Source organism: Pagrus major, chromosome 10 (genome assembly GCF_040436345.1).
Source record: "Pagrus major chromosome 10, Pma_NU_1.0".
Lineage (NCBI taxonomy): Eukaryota > Metazoa > Chordata > Actinopteri > Spariformes > Sparidae > Pagrus > Pagrus major.
Genome location: NC_133224.1, coordinates 16,129,295 through 16,149,177, shown reverse-complemented (window position 1 = coordinate 16,149,177; position 19,883 = coordinate 16,129,295). Strand labels below are relative to the sequence as shown.

The window sequence follows — 19,883 nt, the reverse complement described above, 5'->3', positions numbered from 1 at the left end:
TCCAACATTCCTGGGCTTGGATGCTGAAAAAACAAATGAGTTGATGCAGCTTTAGGTAAATGATCAACTTGTAAAATCACTGAAAGGTAAACTTATCACAAGGTGCCTAAAAAGTCTGGAGTCAAAAGGAGAAAAAATCAAAGATCATATTTTCAGACACACACACACACCGACACACATGTGCAAGTTTATGCACTTTACACTACATGGTCATCTGACAACTACTGTATGTGGAGTAAAAGTGTAATAAAATGATTAAACATGTCATAAAACAAGTAAGTATCATATGACACTAGCTTTTTCAGACACCTTGCAGGATGTGTATTACTTAATTGCTGAGCCATCACATGTCTTGTGATTCCTTCCCTGTGACTGTCTGTTTGCTGCTGTTATAAATTCCTGAGTGTTGCTTCAGTTTTAGAAAAAAAAGCACCTCTGCTGCCTGGCTGCAATTCAGCCAGAGGAACTGACTAGAGGAAAGGAAATGCTGAGTCTTTTCCTGGGATGAACACACACTGATCCAAACCCGCACACGACCAAACAGGGAGGGAAACTTTGAGCAGAAAGTTTAGGCTAGAAGGAGCGTATGTCTGCAAGAAAATAGGAGAGGAAATAAATCTAGTTGGTGCTTATGTAAGATTATTATTCAGATTTAGGCCTGTGCCATGGAAGGAGCTTTATTTGTTCAGTGATTGATTAATAACGTAGTAGAAACTTGTCTCACAAAAACTAAATAATGGATCTTGTTATTTATTTGATGGAGACACAACACGTAGCGTCATTGTAAAAATATAGACGAAGAACTAACTCAAATGGAATCAAGGTGAGGTTTAGGCCAGTCAGTGCCTCAGGCATGTCAGTAAAGGGTTTCAGTCAAGTTACAAATGCAACTTCAAAATAAGAGCATAATATCTGTATTGTAATTGTGTAAGGCCTACATGTTCTATTTCACTATGGCACACATGCTGTTACCACTCACGTTCATAGCCACCAGTTTTAGAAATGCTGAATTAATAACTTCCTATAAATTAATACATAAAGTGATGTGAATAAGTCAATAGAATAACAAAAATTAACTTAATAAAAAATAATAATAGACACCTAAATACCAACTTTCTAAAATGCAAACTCCTGATCAAAATATTGATCCACTTTTACAGTTTGGATAAAATTCTGGTGTGTAAATTTACAGCATTTAGCAGACGCTTTTTGTCCAAAGTGACTTACAGTAATTCATACACTGATGGCGGTGGCTGCAATCAGGAGCAGTTTTCAGTGTTCAGTATCTTGCCCAAGGACACTTCGACATGCAGACCAGGGGAATCGAAACCAGCAACCTTCCTATAACAATACGCAGGCTCTACCCCTGAGCAATAATAATAATAACTATTATTATAGTAGTAGTAGTAGTAGTAGTATTATGAAATAGACTGTTATAACGAGCGTTAGCCTATATTAAATTACAAAAAATATAACATCTTGTCTGGGCTACATATTAAAACACTCTCCGTCTCAAAAATAGTCTGCAAATTTGTGAATTTGATGGAATCTTTGCCAAAGACAGGAATTTGACCTTAATGTAAACATGGATTACTTCGAAGAAATCTCCAATTTATCAGATAAGTTTTGAGGTTTTTGAGACATTTATTTTGAAAAGACACATCGGGACATTTTGGTGTGGTCAGCTTGACATCATTGACTCTTGTACTGGGAGAAGTTTAGTTGCCCTTTGTCTGTTTGTCATGTGATTGTGCGGTGTTGACTGATCACCGGGGGAAGAGGACACTGTGTGGTTGTGTTGGACATGTCAACCGAGTCCGACCGAGACGATGGCAGCCGCGGGTCTCGGAGGAAAATCTATGCAGACGGCCAGCAGCACCGGGAGGCTGTGGTGGAGTTCAACAGCAGTGGGTATGTGTTGTTATTGGTATTATATACTATATACTTCTACAGAAAGAATTTCCCAGCCAGAGCCATATGATGCAGTCAGTGTACTAAATTATGAGGATAAAGTCGCCATGTAGGCTAATATTAGTACACTTGCCAAGACTGTTTAAAAAGGTCGGTGTCCTTTTCTATCAAGGTCTGAAACTGAAAATCAAAAACAAATGAAATATATAAATTATAAATATAAATTGCTCAGTAAATATGCCATTAAATGAAACACAAATAATTAGAAACAATAGACATTCATTAATTTATAAAATGTGACATAAATGAATGTTTGTGTTTTAATTAGCATCTCTAGGCAATTTATCTAGCCACCTTTGTATTATTTCCCCCATTTATTTAGAATCCCATTTCATTTTCCGTTTTTCAGTAATGGCTTCATTTTTCAATTCATTTATTGATTTCTGTATTTATTTTCTGTATTATTTCCTTTTGCATTTTTATTTCCATAAACTTATTTATTCCTGTATTGTAAATTTTCTTTATCCATTTCTGCTTCATCATACAAAAGAAGATTGTGTCAATCAAGGTACCTCATGGGGTCAACTTTTCACTTGTTGGTTTATCAACACCAGAATTTATCAGAGGTCACTGGTGACCAGGCTAACTATGGGCCTTCAGCAAACTTGCTCGGTAGTCTCAGTAGTCTTAGTATAGTGGGCATGTGTCTATTGTTTGTCCAATCTACTCCACACTGACGCGGGTCCCGCAAAGTATGACGTTTCAGTAGCTTGGATGATTCTGATATGGGGCACATAATTCAATGAATTTACTGTTTATCTGACCACAAATGAGATCCCGCCTGAGCTGAGTGCTCCTGGGGGCTAGGCCTCACGGATTACTGTACAGGCTCTGCCTCAACATTACCTTTACTACATTCTGCCTTCACAATTACCTGGCGGACGGATAACTTTAGTTGTCATTAAAGTAATAGCACTCCAGTGCTATAGGATACTGCAATCGCCAATCAATATCAGAGACAAGTCACCTTATTGCTTCATGTTTTAACAGGAAACATGTAAATAAGCAGAATTGAAAAGCACTCTGCTTGTCATTGTAAATTCAGGGGAGGTTTCAAGTTTTCCAAACCAGTTATAATGTCACAAAGCCTGCTGGTACTTCCTTCACCCTGAGTCAACCCTTCGGTCTGGGAATTGAACAGGCATTATTCTGATCATTGCTCTGGCACCGTATTGAAAAGAAATTAATTGTCTCTTGTGTTGACGAAAAAGGGGGCAGTAGGTTCTGTTTGGGGGCTTTTCTCTTTTACTCAATTTCCATTTGTAAATGAGACATAAGCCAAAGGCCTATGAGATAGAAGCCTGTGGTTACATGTGTGACAACAATGCTTCTTCTTATTTTTAATAGTGAGTGGTTTCTCTGTAGATGCTGCAAGTCTGAAGAGAAGTCTGTCAACATGTGAGGAAAACATCCCAACAGGTACCTTTAGAGCAATGGTGGTTCTGACAAGCCATTTGTTTTTGTTGTTAGTCATGCTACTTGCTGCTAGCGTTATTTATGTATCCCACAGGCCCTACTCGGCCTGATTGGTTGCCTTGGTTAGTTGCATTCTCTTCACTTGACTCAAACTGTTAACGCATAGTGTAGAGTGGTCATGTCAGTTTTCTTGCGGTTCTGATATGGTGGTGTAGGGGCTGTAGTTCCCGATAAATTCCCCAACCTCTTCAGCCTCCCTCCTGGTTTCCTGCTGCTTCTCTTGGAATCACTCATTCTTAGGAGCAGCTCTATCTGCCATTGGTACTAGAAAAAATTCAGTTCACAATCCACTGTTTCAGCTCTGCTGATGGTTCTTTGTTTTACAAACTGACCGCAAGAAAAACATGGACATAACACAATAAAACCAGACAACTACTGAATACAGAGTTCATAAATAGCTGACTAATTCTGGTGTGATTAAATGATCATCATGGCCCACTGACCTCCCTCCCTACCTAGCAGGGCACCCAGGGGTGTGTGGACACAGGAGGACAGCTAAGAACAGCAGTGGGCACGGGTCGCACTGATCTCCTTCCCTCTTGTTGTTGTCCAGCAGACTACCAGGGCCACCAAAAAGCTATCATATTTATTCAGTGCAGTCCAATAACTTGTTGAATGTATTTAGCATAGAGTACCAAGACCACAACACTGTTGAGGCTTTCAACATACAAAAACCATATATGTAAACCAATTAAGAGGCGGAGTAGGGCGGGTCTTGCAAGAAAACCAGTGGGGTCCAAATTAATGCTTGCTGTCATACTGCTGATGTTGGTCTGTTTCTTCAGCTATTCAGTCTTGACTGAAATAACACCTATTGGATGCACTACATAAATATGGTGCCCAGAGGATGAATCCTAATGATTTTGATCAAACTCATTTAGCACCACCCACATCAGGTCAAAAAGCCTTCAAATGACAACCCATCAGCCTCAGCTGAGTTTGTGTGTGTGCTGATCTATTAACTTAAGCATGCTGACACAAAGATGGCCCAAGGTAAGAATACAGGGAAGGTTAATAATCCAAATGGACAGAAATCTTAAGCATGCCATGGAAATTATTGTTGAATTTCATTGCAATCATTAGATTATGATGATATGTTCAATGTTGCTTTTAGTAGTACATTATACTGACAACCTGAACCAGTTATAAGAGCAAACATATGACCTCAGTGGGAAGTCATGTGCTCGAATTTGAAATGGTTTATACCTTGAACCTGTGAGTTCCTCCAAAGTCACTTATTAATCTGTGAGTCAGCCACACAGGGTCATCATTAACTCAAATCACTGGATGAGTTTATTGGTAGCTGAGGTAGCTCAGTGATGTGTGTGTGTGGGTTGGTCTTAGCTTTGAAATCTAACCCTAACATCCATCTAAGATTTCTGACCATTAATCACACTGACCAAACAACAATAAAGCAATTTTTTGGTCAGAAATGTTGTGTATGTCATTAATGTTTATTTTTTTAATGAACTGGCTTCCCTTTTTTAGGGAAAGCCCCCCCCCCCCCCCCCCCCCCACTTTGCAGGTAGAATCATGTTTCACAAATAGAACCTGAACTTCATTTTCTTTATGTATCCTCATGTAAAATTAATATTTTGAAAAACAGTGTTTTTGCAAATTACTCGTGTAGATGCAGTTTACATTTAGTTTTTTTTAAAAATTATTTTGATCTATATTTTTCTGAACACTTCCTTAGATATAAGCAGAACTTTAAGTGGGCCGGTACAGAATGGTATACAGTACTGTGACCGATTTTCTTGCGTACCGGCAGTTACTGCATACTGCCAGTATTCTTTTCTGCCCTCTATTTATCACAACAGTGGGGCGAAAGTGCTGCAAGGCATACCAAATTGTGCCCGTTCCTTTCAGTGCCATGTTAACCAATTGGGCTATTCAGACAGGCTCACAGTTTGCTGTTATCGTTTCAGCATCCGCTCTATTCAATCTGTGTGCCACGAGTAGCAGGCAAGAAAACACACTGATAATCTATCAGGAATAGTTTCACTGCTGTTTGTCATTGTGTTTTTACATAGGCCTATTTATTCCTCAGAGATGAGCAGACCCACACACAGACACCAAGCTGAAACCCCTCCCCGCAGATCATCACATGGTCCTTTTAAGTTCATTGTTGCAAAAGAAGCAACTTTCTGCTTATCTAGGAACACATAAAAGGCTACATGTGACAAATTGATGAGGTTGTTAAAGAGATCAGCTCTATGTGTGATTAGAAAAGAGCAGTGGAGCATAATTAACCTTGTTTTTTTCCCACTTCAGGCACTGGGTATAAGCACGTGTATAAAGAGTGAAACAAGAACTTAGAGAACTTAAAACTTAAAAATTTCTTTCTCATGCAATGCAAAACTGACGAGAGGACTAAAAGGGTACTTAGTATTGTACCTTCATGAAGACACACAGTAATGTCAGACAACTACAACATTAGTAAGAAAAAGAAGAAGAAGAATTAAATCATTGACTTTGAAAACAGTCACAACTTCAAAAACTATTAATTTACATTCAGAAGATTAAAACAACATTATGTAGAAATTGGCATTTTGTGCAATTTGGCATCCCCCACAGTTTATGTGTGCAACACCAAAGTCCCAGGTCTGTAACAGTTTGTCAGACGTAATGTAGGTGCTAACTACAAACGCAACTCATTGCTTCATAGCAATGCTATGTCTTGAAAAACTGTATCTTGAAGTAAACCCTCTCAATGAAGTTACATACATAGTGCATAGTGGTAATTAAAGAACTCCGACCAAGATGCAAAAATAAACTCGATGCATTCTGTGTTCAGTTCTGCCCATGCTGTTGGATGTTGTCAGGGGTCCTGAGTGTCTTCCTGCAGACGAGGAGTTGCAGGAAATGCTGAGAGGGAAATTGCGCCTTCTGCAAGCTGACAGCACTGAGGTCAACGCTCTATTCATGGTACTGCTCATGACATGCATGCACGCACGCACACACACACACACACACACACACACACACACACTCATGTTCAAATTTTGTGTTGAACATGGTTATGATTAGGTAAAAGGATATTTGACAAATATATCATTTAAGTAGTTACAAGGCACAAGTTGGTAGTTTCATCCTTCATAGAGAATAATGGTTGTGGTAGACTTTGATTCATGTCACCACAGATTCCACGATTCCAGAAGTAACACATTTTCAAATCAGGAACAATGTAAGAAAATGTCGAGAGAAAACAAGCCGCTCCTGCAGGATAATCCTCCTTCCACTTTCCAGCCGTACTGTCTGCTCAGCATTCATTTTTTCCCTTAGTATTGCTAAATACACAATGAACATGTGTGACAGATTCATCTCAGGAAATTATTGTTCAGAGAAGGACATTATTATTTCATTACATGATGAAACAAAAACCAGAATGCTCACATAAATTAATATTTCTTGATGGGGGGAGGAGCTAGCCACGTAATGGAGTGGACGCTTTTTTGACAGCTCCGCAAACACTTGATTTAAAACACAGTTTTTCCCGATCTTTCCAACCTAAACCTTTTACAACATGCTGACTAACGATAAAACTGCAACCAGGCAGTCTGAGAAATCTGCGTTGAAAAAGTTGGCACCAGTTTCAAGTTTAGACTTAGGAAACTTCGCTAGGCTAGCCAAAACCCACAAGGCTAAATTGACTAATAAACCTGCAGATACAGCACCGGTCTCTATGACGTCAGCTAAGGCAAATTAACCCTCACAAGTAGTGCTGGGCGGTATACCGGTTCACACCGAATACCGGTGTATATTTTCGTTATGATATGAATTTTTAATGTACCGCCATACCGGTGTATTTGATTACACAACGTTGGGAACGCTATGCTGCGCCGCACGACACTGTTACAGACCGGACCCTTTTCAATGTTGCGCTTCTAAACACGCATGGTGCGACTGCGAGGCGTGGTGAGAGTAAACAGTAATGCTCTGGTGTTACCTTACAGTGAAGATGGATAGGATAGACATTAGCCTCATTCACACTGCCGTTTGTATGCGGGGATCCTGCGCCAATTCTCCGCATCCTCCTTTGTGTGAAAATTTCAGATGCGGCGAGGGGTGAAATTTCGCTGCGCCTCTAATGCGCCTCCGGAGGTAGTATCAGAGGCACAGTATTGGCGAACCGAACCAGTGTGAACGGATAAGCCGGCGGCACGGAGCGAGGGTGTGTCGGTCTGATGGTGTTCACTGTCTGATAACTGTACAGGTCCTTCACTCTACAACATATAGATAAATGTCCCACAAAGCAACGTTACATGACCAAACAACAGTAACGTAGTAACTGGTAGTGTCTTTGGCAACTTATATGAGGAAAAAAATACCGCAGTTATTCGTGGAGAAGTGTCTGTCCGACCGACTATTTCTGCCTGAAAAACAGCGTCTGTCCTCGGCAAAAAACTTTAACTCACCAACTGTTTGTCACAGTGAAAAAAATCACCATGATGGTCAGACCTCCCGACCGAGACTTCAGTTAACTTTTCCCCATAAACAGTCTCTCTCTCCGCGAGTGATAGAGTCAGACAGTGTCCCGTTTACTGATGGCGATTATGTTATTATGTAATTAAGAGAAAAACGTAACTTTATCATTTTCCAGGGTGTTTGGTGTGTCAGGATCCCAATCACAACACATTATAACAGCATCCATATGATTATAAACAGTCAGCAGGTACATGTTTAGATTAACAGGAGGACACCGGGAAACACCTTGAAAAAAACACATACGTCATCATCATGACGTCACCGTCACGCCTCCTTTGGAGCCGCAGCCTCTTCACTAAGTCACACTTGTTTTATATTTCCTTTTTAGATTTACTTGAATACTGTGTAATGTACCTGGGCTTGAACTTGAAGCAAAAGTATAATTATTACAAGTTGCACTACTTTTTGTATTGGTTTTATAAAAGATGTTTGTGAAATTTGCACAGTAAAAGTTCTGTATTTTGACTGCAATTGTCTTTGCATTCTGATTCTTCACTTCATTAGAATCATGAGTGGCTCTTTTTTGTAAACAGCATCATTTTCTGGGGCCATGCAAACCTGTATTACTACTAGTGTGGAATTATTCTACAAACTAAGTCAATCTACTGCAGTAATTCCTCTCTCAACCAGTAGAAAATGATGTGAACACTAGGGATGCAACGGTAGAGTTTTCCCACAGTTCAGTATGCATCAGTTTTTGGGCCACGGTAACGGTACAGTTTCAATATGTTAATATAAAACTACTCACACTAGCAAAGGCAATATTGCATGTAAAAATAATTAAAAGCAGATACAGTTATTATTTATTTATTTTTTGTTTCTGCTGCACTGACCCACCATGCAAGTGAGAAACCATGGATGGTCAGTTTGTAACAGTCTGGCATTAGCAGTCTGCATACTGCTATTTATCAGACTTTTAAAAACTTCAGCTGGAGAGCCATGCAGCCACGACTCCATTGTTTACACTCACGATCAGCTGTTGGCTCTGCTCTATGCGGAGAAACCGGAGATCCCTGCAGCGATACGGAGGAGGAAAAGAGGCTGCAGAGCTGGAGTGAAGCATTGGGCGATGAAAAGACGGTATAGACCATGTTTACCGTCTGTCATCATGGGAAACGTCAGATCTCTCCCTAATTTATTTATTTATTTATTTATTTTATTTAAATAAGATGGAAGAACTAATGGCGCTGACCGGCTGCAGAGGGAGTATCGTGAGTATAGTCTCATGTGCTTCACGGAGATGTGGCTGAACGGACTTTCTCCAGACTCACTGGTAACCCTGGAAGGCTTCAAGATCATAAGGGCGGACAGGAGAGCAGAAGAGTGCGGTAAGAGGAAAGGAGGGGGCATAGCTTTGTTTTTTAACCAGAGATGGTGTAACTGTTACGGCAACCCTGGACACATCAGTTTTAAAGAGCAGTGCATTCGGAAATACTATCTTCCAAGTGAGTATGTTATCGTAACAACTGTTTACATCCCTCCCTCAGCCGATGCTGCTGCAGCCTGTGAGCTCCTCCACACTGTTGTTTCTCAACTACAGACTCAGCACCCCCCAGTCCCTCCTCCTCATCTCTGGGGACTTTTACCATGCTCCCCTGTCCTCTACTTCCTTCACCCAGTATGTGAAATGTCAAACCAGGGACAATAAAACCTTGGATTTACTGTATGCAAACTTGAAGGAAGCATACACGTCCTCCCCCCTCCCACCACTTGGTCGCTCAGATCACAACCTGGTCCATCTGCTACCTGACTACATACCTGTGGTAAATAAAAATCCGCCACAGAAAAAGTCAGTGAAGGTTTGGTCTGAGGAGGCCAGTGAAAGGCTGAGGGACTGTTTTGACACCACAGACTGGGAAGCACTCTGCAGCCCACATTGGGAGGACATCAACAGCCTGACAGACTGCATCACAGACTACATACACTTCTTGTCACCTCCAATAGTTCTCTGATGATACAGCCATTGTTGAATTTGTGTCTGAGGGGAACGAACAGGAATATAGGGGGGTCATCAACGACTTTGTTAACTAGTGTGAATGCAACCACCTGCATATAAACACCAGTAAAACAAAGGAGATGGTGATCAACTTCCAGAGGAAGACACCACATACAAATACAAATATCTGGGTGTTCATCTTAACAGTAAACTGAACTGGACTGATAACACGGATGCCCTGTACAAGAAGGGCCAAAGTCGCCTCCATTTGCTGAGGAGACTGAGGTCCTTTGGGGTGCAGAGGACATTACTTTGAACATTTTATGACACTGTTGTGGCATCAGCACTCCTTTATGCAGTGGTCTGCTGGGGAGGTAGCAGCAAAGACAGGGACAGAAAGAGACTAAACAAAGTGGTTAGGAGGGCCAGCTCTGTCCTGGACTGTCTGCTGGATTCCATAGAGGTGGTGGGTGAGAGGAGGATGTTAGCCAAGCTGACGTCAATCATGGACAACACCTCTCACCCTCTGCACCAGACTGTGGAAGCCTTGAGCAGCTCTTTCAGCAGCAGACTCTTAGACCCACTGTGTAAGAAGGAGCGCTACTGCAGATCATTCATCCCCACAGCCATCAGACTATGTAACTCAAGCACTGCCTGAACAATCACTTTCCACTCACTTGTTTGTTTTTTGTAAATATCTTGTTTTGTTTCTATTTATTTTCTATTTAAGTTTATGCAAATTTTTCTGATTCTTTTTCCTGTATTGTTGCATCTCGAGCTGTTGTAACAAGTGAATTTCCCCGTTGTGGGATAAATAAAGCCAATCTTAATCTTAATCTTAACAACCTGGATGAGAAAAGTTCTCTCCAGTCAGACAACAAATATATGAAAGCAAAACTGGATGATCTAGAATCCAGGTCCAAACGTCAAAACATTAGGGTTGTTGGGGTGGCCAAGGGTATCAAGAGGGGCCGTCCCACCGAGTTCATCATGGAGCTGATAACGACTATAATGAGGATGGACCACTTTGGAACCGACTTTAAAGTTGACCGCGTTCAGCGGTCCGTTGCTGCCAACCCTGGTGAAGGTGCCTCTCTGCGACCAATTTATCATCAGGTTACACTACTCTGAAGCTGGCCAGCGAGAATCATCTCTCATCTCTCATACTCCACATAATTCCACAAGACATAACCAGCCTTAAATTGCTTAAGGACTTGGAAGCGGATTCAGTCCTTCCTCCATCTTCCCCAAGTCTAGAAAGATAGCCCTATCTGCAAAAGCCATGCTTTCCTGGTTTAAATGATTCCACCTTTTCCAGCTGGAGGGATAAAGGCAAAGCCACAATTGGTGACTTATACACTGGAGCAACCCTGGCTTCCTTTCAACAACTGCAACAGTCCTATAGCCTACCAGGAACGCACTTTTTTTAGATACCTCCAAATGAGACACTATATTAGGTCCCACATACCCCAATATGAAAATGCACCTGAACACACCACTCCTGACAGGCTAGTTCGACACAACCCTAACAGTAAGGGGTCAGTATCTTTTCTTTACTCACTCTTTCATGCCCATAAAGTAGTGCCTGATGCTAAATTTAGGAATGTGTGGGCAGATGAGTTGGGCACTGAAATTACTGATGACACCTGGGGTGACATACTAGCTGAGATACACGAAAGTTCCATAAACGTTAGACACCGACTTATACAATTCAAGATTGTTCATAGACTTTATTACACTAAATCAATGCTTCATGCTATTTATCCTAATGTCTCCCCCATGTGTGGTAAGTGCAAACACGATATAGGTACACCTGCACATCAGCTGTGGCTGTATTCTAAGCCCCGCTCCTTCTGGTCTCTCATATTTGACTATACATCAAAGGCTTACAGTAAAACGATTACTCCTGACCCCTTTCTCACCAATGGCTGAGGGAACTTGGTTATGTACTTCATATGGAAGGCCTTTGATATAAACTAACCAATAAGTTTATATCCTGAAAATTTAGAAATCACTTCTTGACAAGTGGTCGTCTCCCCAGCAGAAGTGAACTGTTCCATCGACCTCATTGGCTTGATAAGACATGATAAGACCCCATTCATGATGTATTGTATCAACACATATGGTGACACTCCTGTTGCCATTGTTTTTATTGAACTTATTTAAGAGATCCTTAAATAAACGCATTTGTCCCTAATGACAAAAAATGTCAGCTTCCCAAAAACTGCCGTAAAAACATTATTTTTTTAAATATATTTTTTTCCACTTTAAACGAGTCAGTCTTTTAAAACTAAGTCAGCCTGAAATATACATATCAAATATTAACTATATTTTTGGGATTTTAACCCTTTAAAGGCCAGTATGTTTACATAGATCCACTGTTTTTTATTGAAAAAAACAAAAATAATTTCCATAAAATACATTTCAAGGAGTATTTGATTATTATTATTAGGCTCCGAGATGGGTCAATGATTGGCAGCAACATGGCTCGATTGATGTCCACAGGACATCGGCGTTGTAATTGGAAATGTCAACCAGGTTGTGGAAGAGGGCCAGTGGCCACCGATTTGTTCTCCTCCCACAGGAGTAGGTGCCAACAACCTAAGAATACCCCCCTAAAACATAAAACAAGACAATATGAATAAATTATCCCAAGTATTCTTTCTCATGATACACATATTATTTATTTTACATGAAAATGCTCGTTTGAAAAAAAAAGCTGCACATATTTTAGACAAGAACATAAGAGTAAGAATAAATACATGTGTGCGTAACTGATGAGTAATGGCACCAACCTTATCAAGGTTGTCGACACCTCCTTTGCATCTGTTGTAATCTTTGATATGATGGGCTTTCTCTTCATTTCGTCGCTTATGTTTTGTGCTTAGGAGCAGCACATTCTTGCCCCGTCAGGGGATGTAAGAGACCAGAGTGTGGGTCTTCGTAAAAGCAAAGGTGGAGGAGAAGACCGCTCTCGCTTTGTCACAGGTAATGATGTGTCCCTGGAGCCCCTCTGTCATCTCCAGGACCACCCTTATGGTCCCTAGTTGACTTCAGCAGGATTGCCTGCTGCTTTGCCTGTGTACGCCTGCAGTCTCCAGGCGTTTTGACATCACAGGTTTCCCAATTCTTTATTCCATATTTGGCCAACTTTTTGGCATGTACTGCCTGAAGCGGCACCTGCCTCTGATTGGGACGAGCTGTTCATCCATGCAGATGTCCCTGTCTGGGCTGAACAGCATCTGCAGGCGGTGCGTCCACATATCCCAAACTTTGAGGAAGGCAGCCAGCTTGTCATCACGGCGTCGGGGTCGGGATAGCTTGTCGTCGAACCGCAGTGTTCGGCTGATGTGGTGAAACCTCTTGTGAGACAACGTAGCCCAGAAAATGCTCTGTCCTGATTTCTCACTCCAGAGGCTGAGGGTTGATTCATTTTTTGACCTGTAAACGCCGGCCAAAATGAGCAGCCCCACGTAAGCCTGCAGTTCTTCTATGTCCAAATCTCGCCAGTCTGGGATTGAGTGTCTCCCATGCAGGTTTGTCATGGCCACAATATGCTGCAGGATTTCATCCGTCAGCAGCAGTTCAGAACTGGATGTAGGGTCACTGATTCGGGCGGCGACATAGTGTGTAGGTCCCGGGATCAAACCACTGGCTGCTGGGACGTAGCGGAGTGTGCAGTGTTTGTGGGAGACCAAAATATTTTTCCATTTTTTGAAGTCCATCCTGTTGCTGCTTCATCCATCTCCCCTCCACTCTCATCTTCAGATGAGTCTTCAGATGAGTTGAAGTTGGACTCCAGCTGGTCTGTTTCTACCTCTGAGGCCTCCTCCGTGTCAGCCTCAGAGTCCTCGGAGGAGGATAAGGAGCCATCCTCGCACTCAGAGGGCATGATCACTTCCAGAACCTACTGTGTGCTGTAATGTCTTGCCATCTCCAAAATGACTACTCCTGCACTACTGCTCATACTTATAACCATAGCTGCAGCACACCTGCATAAACAACCTGAGCGAGAACCAAAGCAAAGTCCAATTTTGTTTTGGTTCTCGCGCTACTTAACGTTTTCATTATTGAATTAGTTTATAATGCAGAGTGTGGCCTTCTAAGAGAAAAGACTTATGAAGTTGATACACACACACACACACACACACACACACACCATTATCCAACATCAATAGCGATCAATGCCTTCAGTAGCAAGGCACCCTTGCAGAAAACAGTAAAAACTGTGAAATCTTGCTGCATGCTTTGAATGGGAAAAAGTACCGCTATCTGGTTTTCAATTGGACATTTTTTGTTGTTAGGAACAAATGTGTCGGTTTTTGTGTAGCTTAGCCATTTTAGGCTAATGACCTCTTAAGACCTGGCTTCCACATGCGTGGACATCACATTTTGGGTTGTCTACACCATAATACTTAATTCTGCTTAACGGAGCCCGATGTCCACATTTGTGGACACTTACACTGCCATCTAATGGTGTCAGAAGAGTAAAACACACTACAGGTGAAATTCAAGATGGCGGGGAGCACACCGGAAATTTCAGATGTCCACTCCCTACCCAAACGTCGACCAGGTAAAAAAACCAATCAAATTTCATGGCTGATTCTTGTTCAGATATGCATAAGTGTTGTATGTTTGCCCATGGCATGCAAATTTGACAAAAGTAGTAACAGTAACGATCTACTATGCTGCTAAACATGATGTCCACGTATGTGGACAGAGGGACTTAGTTTTGTTGGAAACGTTAATATGTTAGCAAAAATGTTAGCAACAAAATGTGAGTATGAAAATGTAGTTTGGGAAGATTTTGGTAGAAAACAATAGTTTACAACAGTACAAACAGATATAGCATGTTTTATAAATAAATCTACATGGATTTTTATTAGATTTTTCTCATGATTTTATTTCCAGAGCGTATTTCTCTGTCAAGAGCAGAGCGGATGCTGGGGACAATTGTTGGAGACAACTCAGAGGTGGAAGATTTGTCTGACATTAACGTCCCGTGTGGGATGCTGATTATCAACCCCCACCACAGGAGCCGAGCAGCAGTGAGGAGGACAGTAGTGGGGATGAGGACCCCATTCCACAGCCGACTGAGACCAGCAGGGGACGTAAACGTCGCCGTGGTGAAAATGATGGTCGTTCAGAACGTGACATTGCCAGATCACGCACTCCCAGACGTCGCCGTCAGACTCAGCAGGTTGAGGCTGATGGCTCAAACGATGGCCCTGAAGAGCCAACACCAGGACCAAGCCATCAAGGACAGTCCAAGAAAGGACGTGGAATGCACTGGAGGGCTACTCCGTTGACGCCAAACCTAGCCCAGTTTGAGGATGAGGAGGAAACGGAGCAGGACAGAGAAGGCTGGACCCCATTGGACTATGTAGAACAGTATATTGATAAAGATTTGAGGAAAATGATTGTAGATTGCTCTAATGCTACGTCACTGGCTAGAAGTGGGGACCTACTCAACACATATGTTTATAAAATTTATAATTTTTTTGGTGCCTGTATTTTGATGTCCTGCGTCCCATACCCACAAATCAGGATGTATTGGTCCAAAGCCTTATGATTCCCTGCCATCAATGAAAGATTCACACGCGACAGATTCTTCAGACTGAGGCGATCACTAAAAGTGCTCATTGATGATGACGTGCCAGAAGACCTGAGGGAGTGTGACAAATTCTGGAAGGTGAGGCCTTTTCTGGATCGCATTCTGAAAGGCTGCAGGTCTCAGGCTCGACCAAAATGCGTGTCTATAGATGAGCAGACGATCCCATTTACAGGAGCCTGTCCGTGTCGACAATATCTGCCAATGAAGCCAAACCCAGTTGGCATGAAGAACTTTGTTTGCGCTACAGCAGATGGCACTGTGCTGGACTTTGACGTATATCAAGGTGCAGATGCACTGCTTGAGCAGGTCGAAGAACCAGAGGGTCTGGGTTAGGCAAGCTTGGTCATTGATTGACATGCAAGGTGTTCCTGTGCTTGCAAGCGGATCGCAACTGTTACACAGCCTTTCACAAATAGGTGTGAACATGTTCCTACAGAAAAAAGGGCATTCCTAGTTTGAAGTAGTAGTAGTAGTAGAAATAACTGTGATGTTCAAAACATGTTCAAAAACATGATCATGATGTGTTATGAATAAATGTAAAAGCAGTCAGGAAAAACACTGCTGTGTTCTGGTTGGAAATAAAGAGTTTTGCACTTTATTACACAATGGTGACTTTATTGTGTTCTATGGAAATTCAGACCGAGTGTCCCCGTATGTGGACATCATTTTTCTCAAAAGCTACATCATGTCAAAAGATGATGCTTAGTTCTTATACTTATCAGGTCCCAATAAGCACAAATAGCAAAGAGAAATTAAAAATGCATACCAAAAAAGAGCTCAGGTCTTAGGAAGAACTGAGATGACAATTCGAATACATTTTTAACAATGAATATCCTCTGGAAAATTTGAGCTATCCATTCAACACAGCCAAAATGGCTTGAAAATAAAAAACTGAATGGCACAAAATGTCCCTAGGATCTCTTAAGGGTCAATTATTTATTTATTTTCTATTTTCATTTTCTTATTTTACTTAAGTTTTTAAAACATTTTTTCTATTGTTGTTACCTATTGCTTGTTCTATGCTATCTGTTATTCTTGAGCTTTAACTTGGGCATTCCTCTCCCCTGCCTCTGGTTCTTCCAGAGCGCCATCATTGTAATGTATACACTGTCTGTCCTTTAAAAACCTAATAAACAGACTTAAAGAAAATATATCTATTCTTGAAATAACTTGACCTCACAAGAAAAATCTGAATAGAAATGTCATTTATTGGGGTTTCTGGTTCCGCCACCACCAAGATGGCAGCATAGAAAGCGGTCTTCTCCAACAGAAAATTCAAATGTCCTGCTAATTAAAGAAAAAATGCCCTTTAGTGTTAAAAACAGGTAAAGATAGTAGGATAACAATGGAAATGAGAGGAACAAGCATTAAAATGTGGCAGAGTTAAACAAGAATTAAGAAGGAAAGTGAAGTGCAGTGTCTAATGCTAGCAGGAAAGATGGCGAATGGCAGAGAGGCAGCGAAAAGCCAAAGGTGGACAAGGAGTGGATTTTACAGGAGATTCAGGACCTCCGAAAAGAGAATAACCGCCAGCGGGATGATATCAAAGATGACATTAACAAAACAAATCAAAGAATTGGGGAAGCAGAGGACTGCCTTGGCGATATGGAAACCAGGCTGTAAACAATGGAGCAAGTACTGAGAAGCATGTGGGAGGAGGACAAGGTTGTCAAACAAGAAGGAAGAGCGAGGGGGGGAAATATCAGACTATATAACCTGCCAGAAGATGAAGAAGGGAGTTCAATGATAACTTTTGTAGAGACACTCCTTAGAGACAAACTGGACATCCCCTCGACCACTGAACTGCATATTGAGCACACAGAGCTCTAGCCCGAAACCTATGGCTACAGGGAAACCCAGGTAGGTCGTGATTCAATTTCACTGACATAAAACAAGTGCTATGTAGAGCCTGGGAAAAGAAGGAAATTCTCCGAAACAACCAGATGATCTACTTTGATCATGACTATTCCAGCCCCATCCTGAGCAAGCAAAAAGTATAATGACGTGAAATGAGAAAGAGGATCTGCTTCCAGACGCCAGACCACAAGTCTTCTACAAGGTCACAACTGTACCACACAATCAGCGAGGCCACGAAAGACATGAAGGACAGATGTCTCCCAGGGCTGTATCCAGACTAAATCCGGAGTTGCGCCTAAACACTGCAGGGTGGTGCGACAGTGTGGGAGTGTCACTACATGGTCTGTGTGTGTGACATGAAGGAGAAACTGCCATGTTGTTATCTCACTGGCATGCTGGTCCTACTAATGATTGTTCGCCCAAGTCATCGGATTGACAATAATTGGAAACAACAAAGATGCAAGGCATATCATTACTGTGTGTTTTAAAGTGGGACACAAGACCAAAGCAACTGATCATAAGTGAAACATAGTGCTACACAAAAAATGTGTTCAGTCTGCAAAATTTACAGCCAAGAGACTTTACTAAAAATCAGGGTAACGCAGGCTGCTAAAACTATGACGCTTGGTTGTGATTTGGACATATTACAACAGCATGGGATCTTATTGGAGCCAGCCAACGGTAAGAAGAGAAGGCAAAAGCGGTGCGAATGTAAACAAAAGAGGGGGAAGAGAGCCGGGATCCATGCTAGGCTAAAGGCTAACCCCTCCAGACCAGCAGTACCGTCGCTCCTACTCTCCAATGTCCGCTCCCTCGACAACAAGCTGGATGAGCTATGTCTGTTGAGAGAAAACCACAGAGAGTGGAAAGACTGCTGTGCATTTGCTTTCATGGAAACATGGCTCCAGGACAATATCCCAGATGCGGCCATACAGCTGGAGGGGATGACGGCTTTCAGTCAGCACAGAGATACAGCTACCTCCAGTAAAAGTCGAGGAAGGGGTCTGTACATCTATATCAACAAAGACTGGTGTGTAAATGCCACTTAGACACTAAACACTGCTCTCAGCTGGCGGAGTTCCTCATCGTGAAATGCGGGCCATTGTATCTGCCGAGGGATTTCACCATACTGATTGTAGACGTTGTTTACATAGCTCCTAGCGCAAATGCTAAAGCTATTGCTAACGAGGCACTTGGATGGGCTACATGATGCCATCAGTGAGCTCCTGACTTAACACCCGAACAGCTTTGTAGTGGTGGCAGGGGATTTTAACCACACCAGTTTAAAGGATTTTTTCCCCAAGTTCAAGCAAGTTGTGGACCTTAAAACCAGAGGAGAGAACATGCTGGACCTGGTGTATACAAACTCCCCAGATGCAGACAAGGCAATGCCCCGCCCCCACCTCAGCTGTCTGTTATGCTGGTGCCTGCTTACAAACCACTACTGAAGCGCAGCAGGCCAGTAAAAAAACAAATCAGGACCTGGCCTGAGGCGGCAGACTCAGCACTTCAGGACTGTTTCATGCACACTGACTGGGAGGTTTTTAAGACAGCAGCCTCCCAGGGAGATCAGATAGACATTGAAAAGTATGCTGAGGCGGTAACCAGCTACATTGCGAAGTGCACAGAGGATGTCGCTGTAATTAAGACCTTCACTGCACATGGCAACCGAAAACCCTGGATGACTACAGAGGTGTGCTCGCTGCTGACAGCCCGAGATGCAGCCTTCAGGGTGGGGGATATGACTGCTCTCCGCTCAGCCAGCTCTGCGCTCACAAAGGGAATCAAGGCTGCGAAAGGCACCTATGCAGAGAAAATGCAGGGACACCTCTGCAACACAGGAAACAGCAGGCAGGTGTGGCAGGGAGTCCAAAGGCTGACGGATTACAAGTCCAGGCAGGGGGTCAACGATGATGATGCTTCTCTTCCAGACAGGCTCAACAACTTCTTTGCACGCTTTGAAGCACCAAACCTGACATCCAGAGGGTGGGCTGTTCCTTCTCTACCATCTATTGGGCCAGCCCTCACCATCAACGCAGCAGACACACGCAGGGCCCTAACCAGGTTCAACCCACGGAAAGTATGAGGCCCGGATAACATCCCGGGACGTGTGCTCAGAACCTGCGCTGGTGAGCTAGCAGATGTCCTGACTGACATCTTCAACATCTCCCTCAGTCAGGCCATCATCCCCAGATGCTTCAAAACATCCACTATAATACCAGTAGCAAAGAAATTAGTTGTATCCTGTCTGAATGACTAGTCAAAGTGTTTTGAGCGGCTTGTCAAACCACCCATCACAGCCAGCCTCCATGCATCACATGACCCACAGCAATTTGCTTATCGTCCCAACCGCTCCACAAAGGATGCAATATCCACCACTTTGCACTCAGCCATCACCCATCTGGACCAGAAAGACACCTACACCAGAATCCTGTACATTGATTTCAGCTCAGCATTTAATACCATCATCCCCCAGAGACTAATGGAGAAACTCCTCCTACTCGGCCTGAACACCGCCACATGTCTCTGGATCCGGGACTT

The 19,883-nt window shown here is 42.5% G+C and overlaps 1 protein-coding gene across 2 annotated transcripts in view; it reads left to right on the top strand.

Annotated features, from left to right (window-relative positions):
- The first annotated feature begins 1,762 nt into the window (after positions 1–1,762).
- LOC141003577 (SH3 domain and tetratricopeptide repeat-containing protein 1) overlaps positions 1,763–19,883 on the top strand; it is a 38,372-nt gene continuing 20,251 nt past the window's right edge. Inside the window, exons 1-3 of one of the 2 annotated variants that reach the window (XM_073474957.1) lie at positions 1,763–1,911; positions 3,337–3,390; positions 6,245–6,375. In XM_073474957.1, coding sequence (XP_073331058.1) covers positions 1,830–1,911; positions 3,337–3,390; positions 6,245–6,375 — 267 coding nt within the window. In that variant the 5' untranslated portion in view covers positions 1,763–1,829. The remainder of the gene's footprint in view (positions 1,912–3,336; positions 3,391–6,244; positions 6,376–19,883) is intronic. The other variant, XM_073474958.1, reaches the window with a different exon arrangement.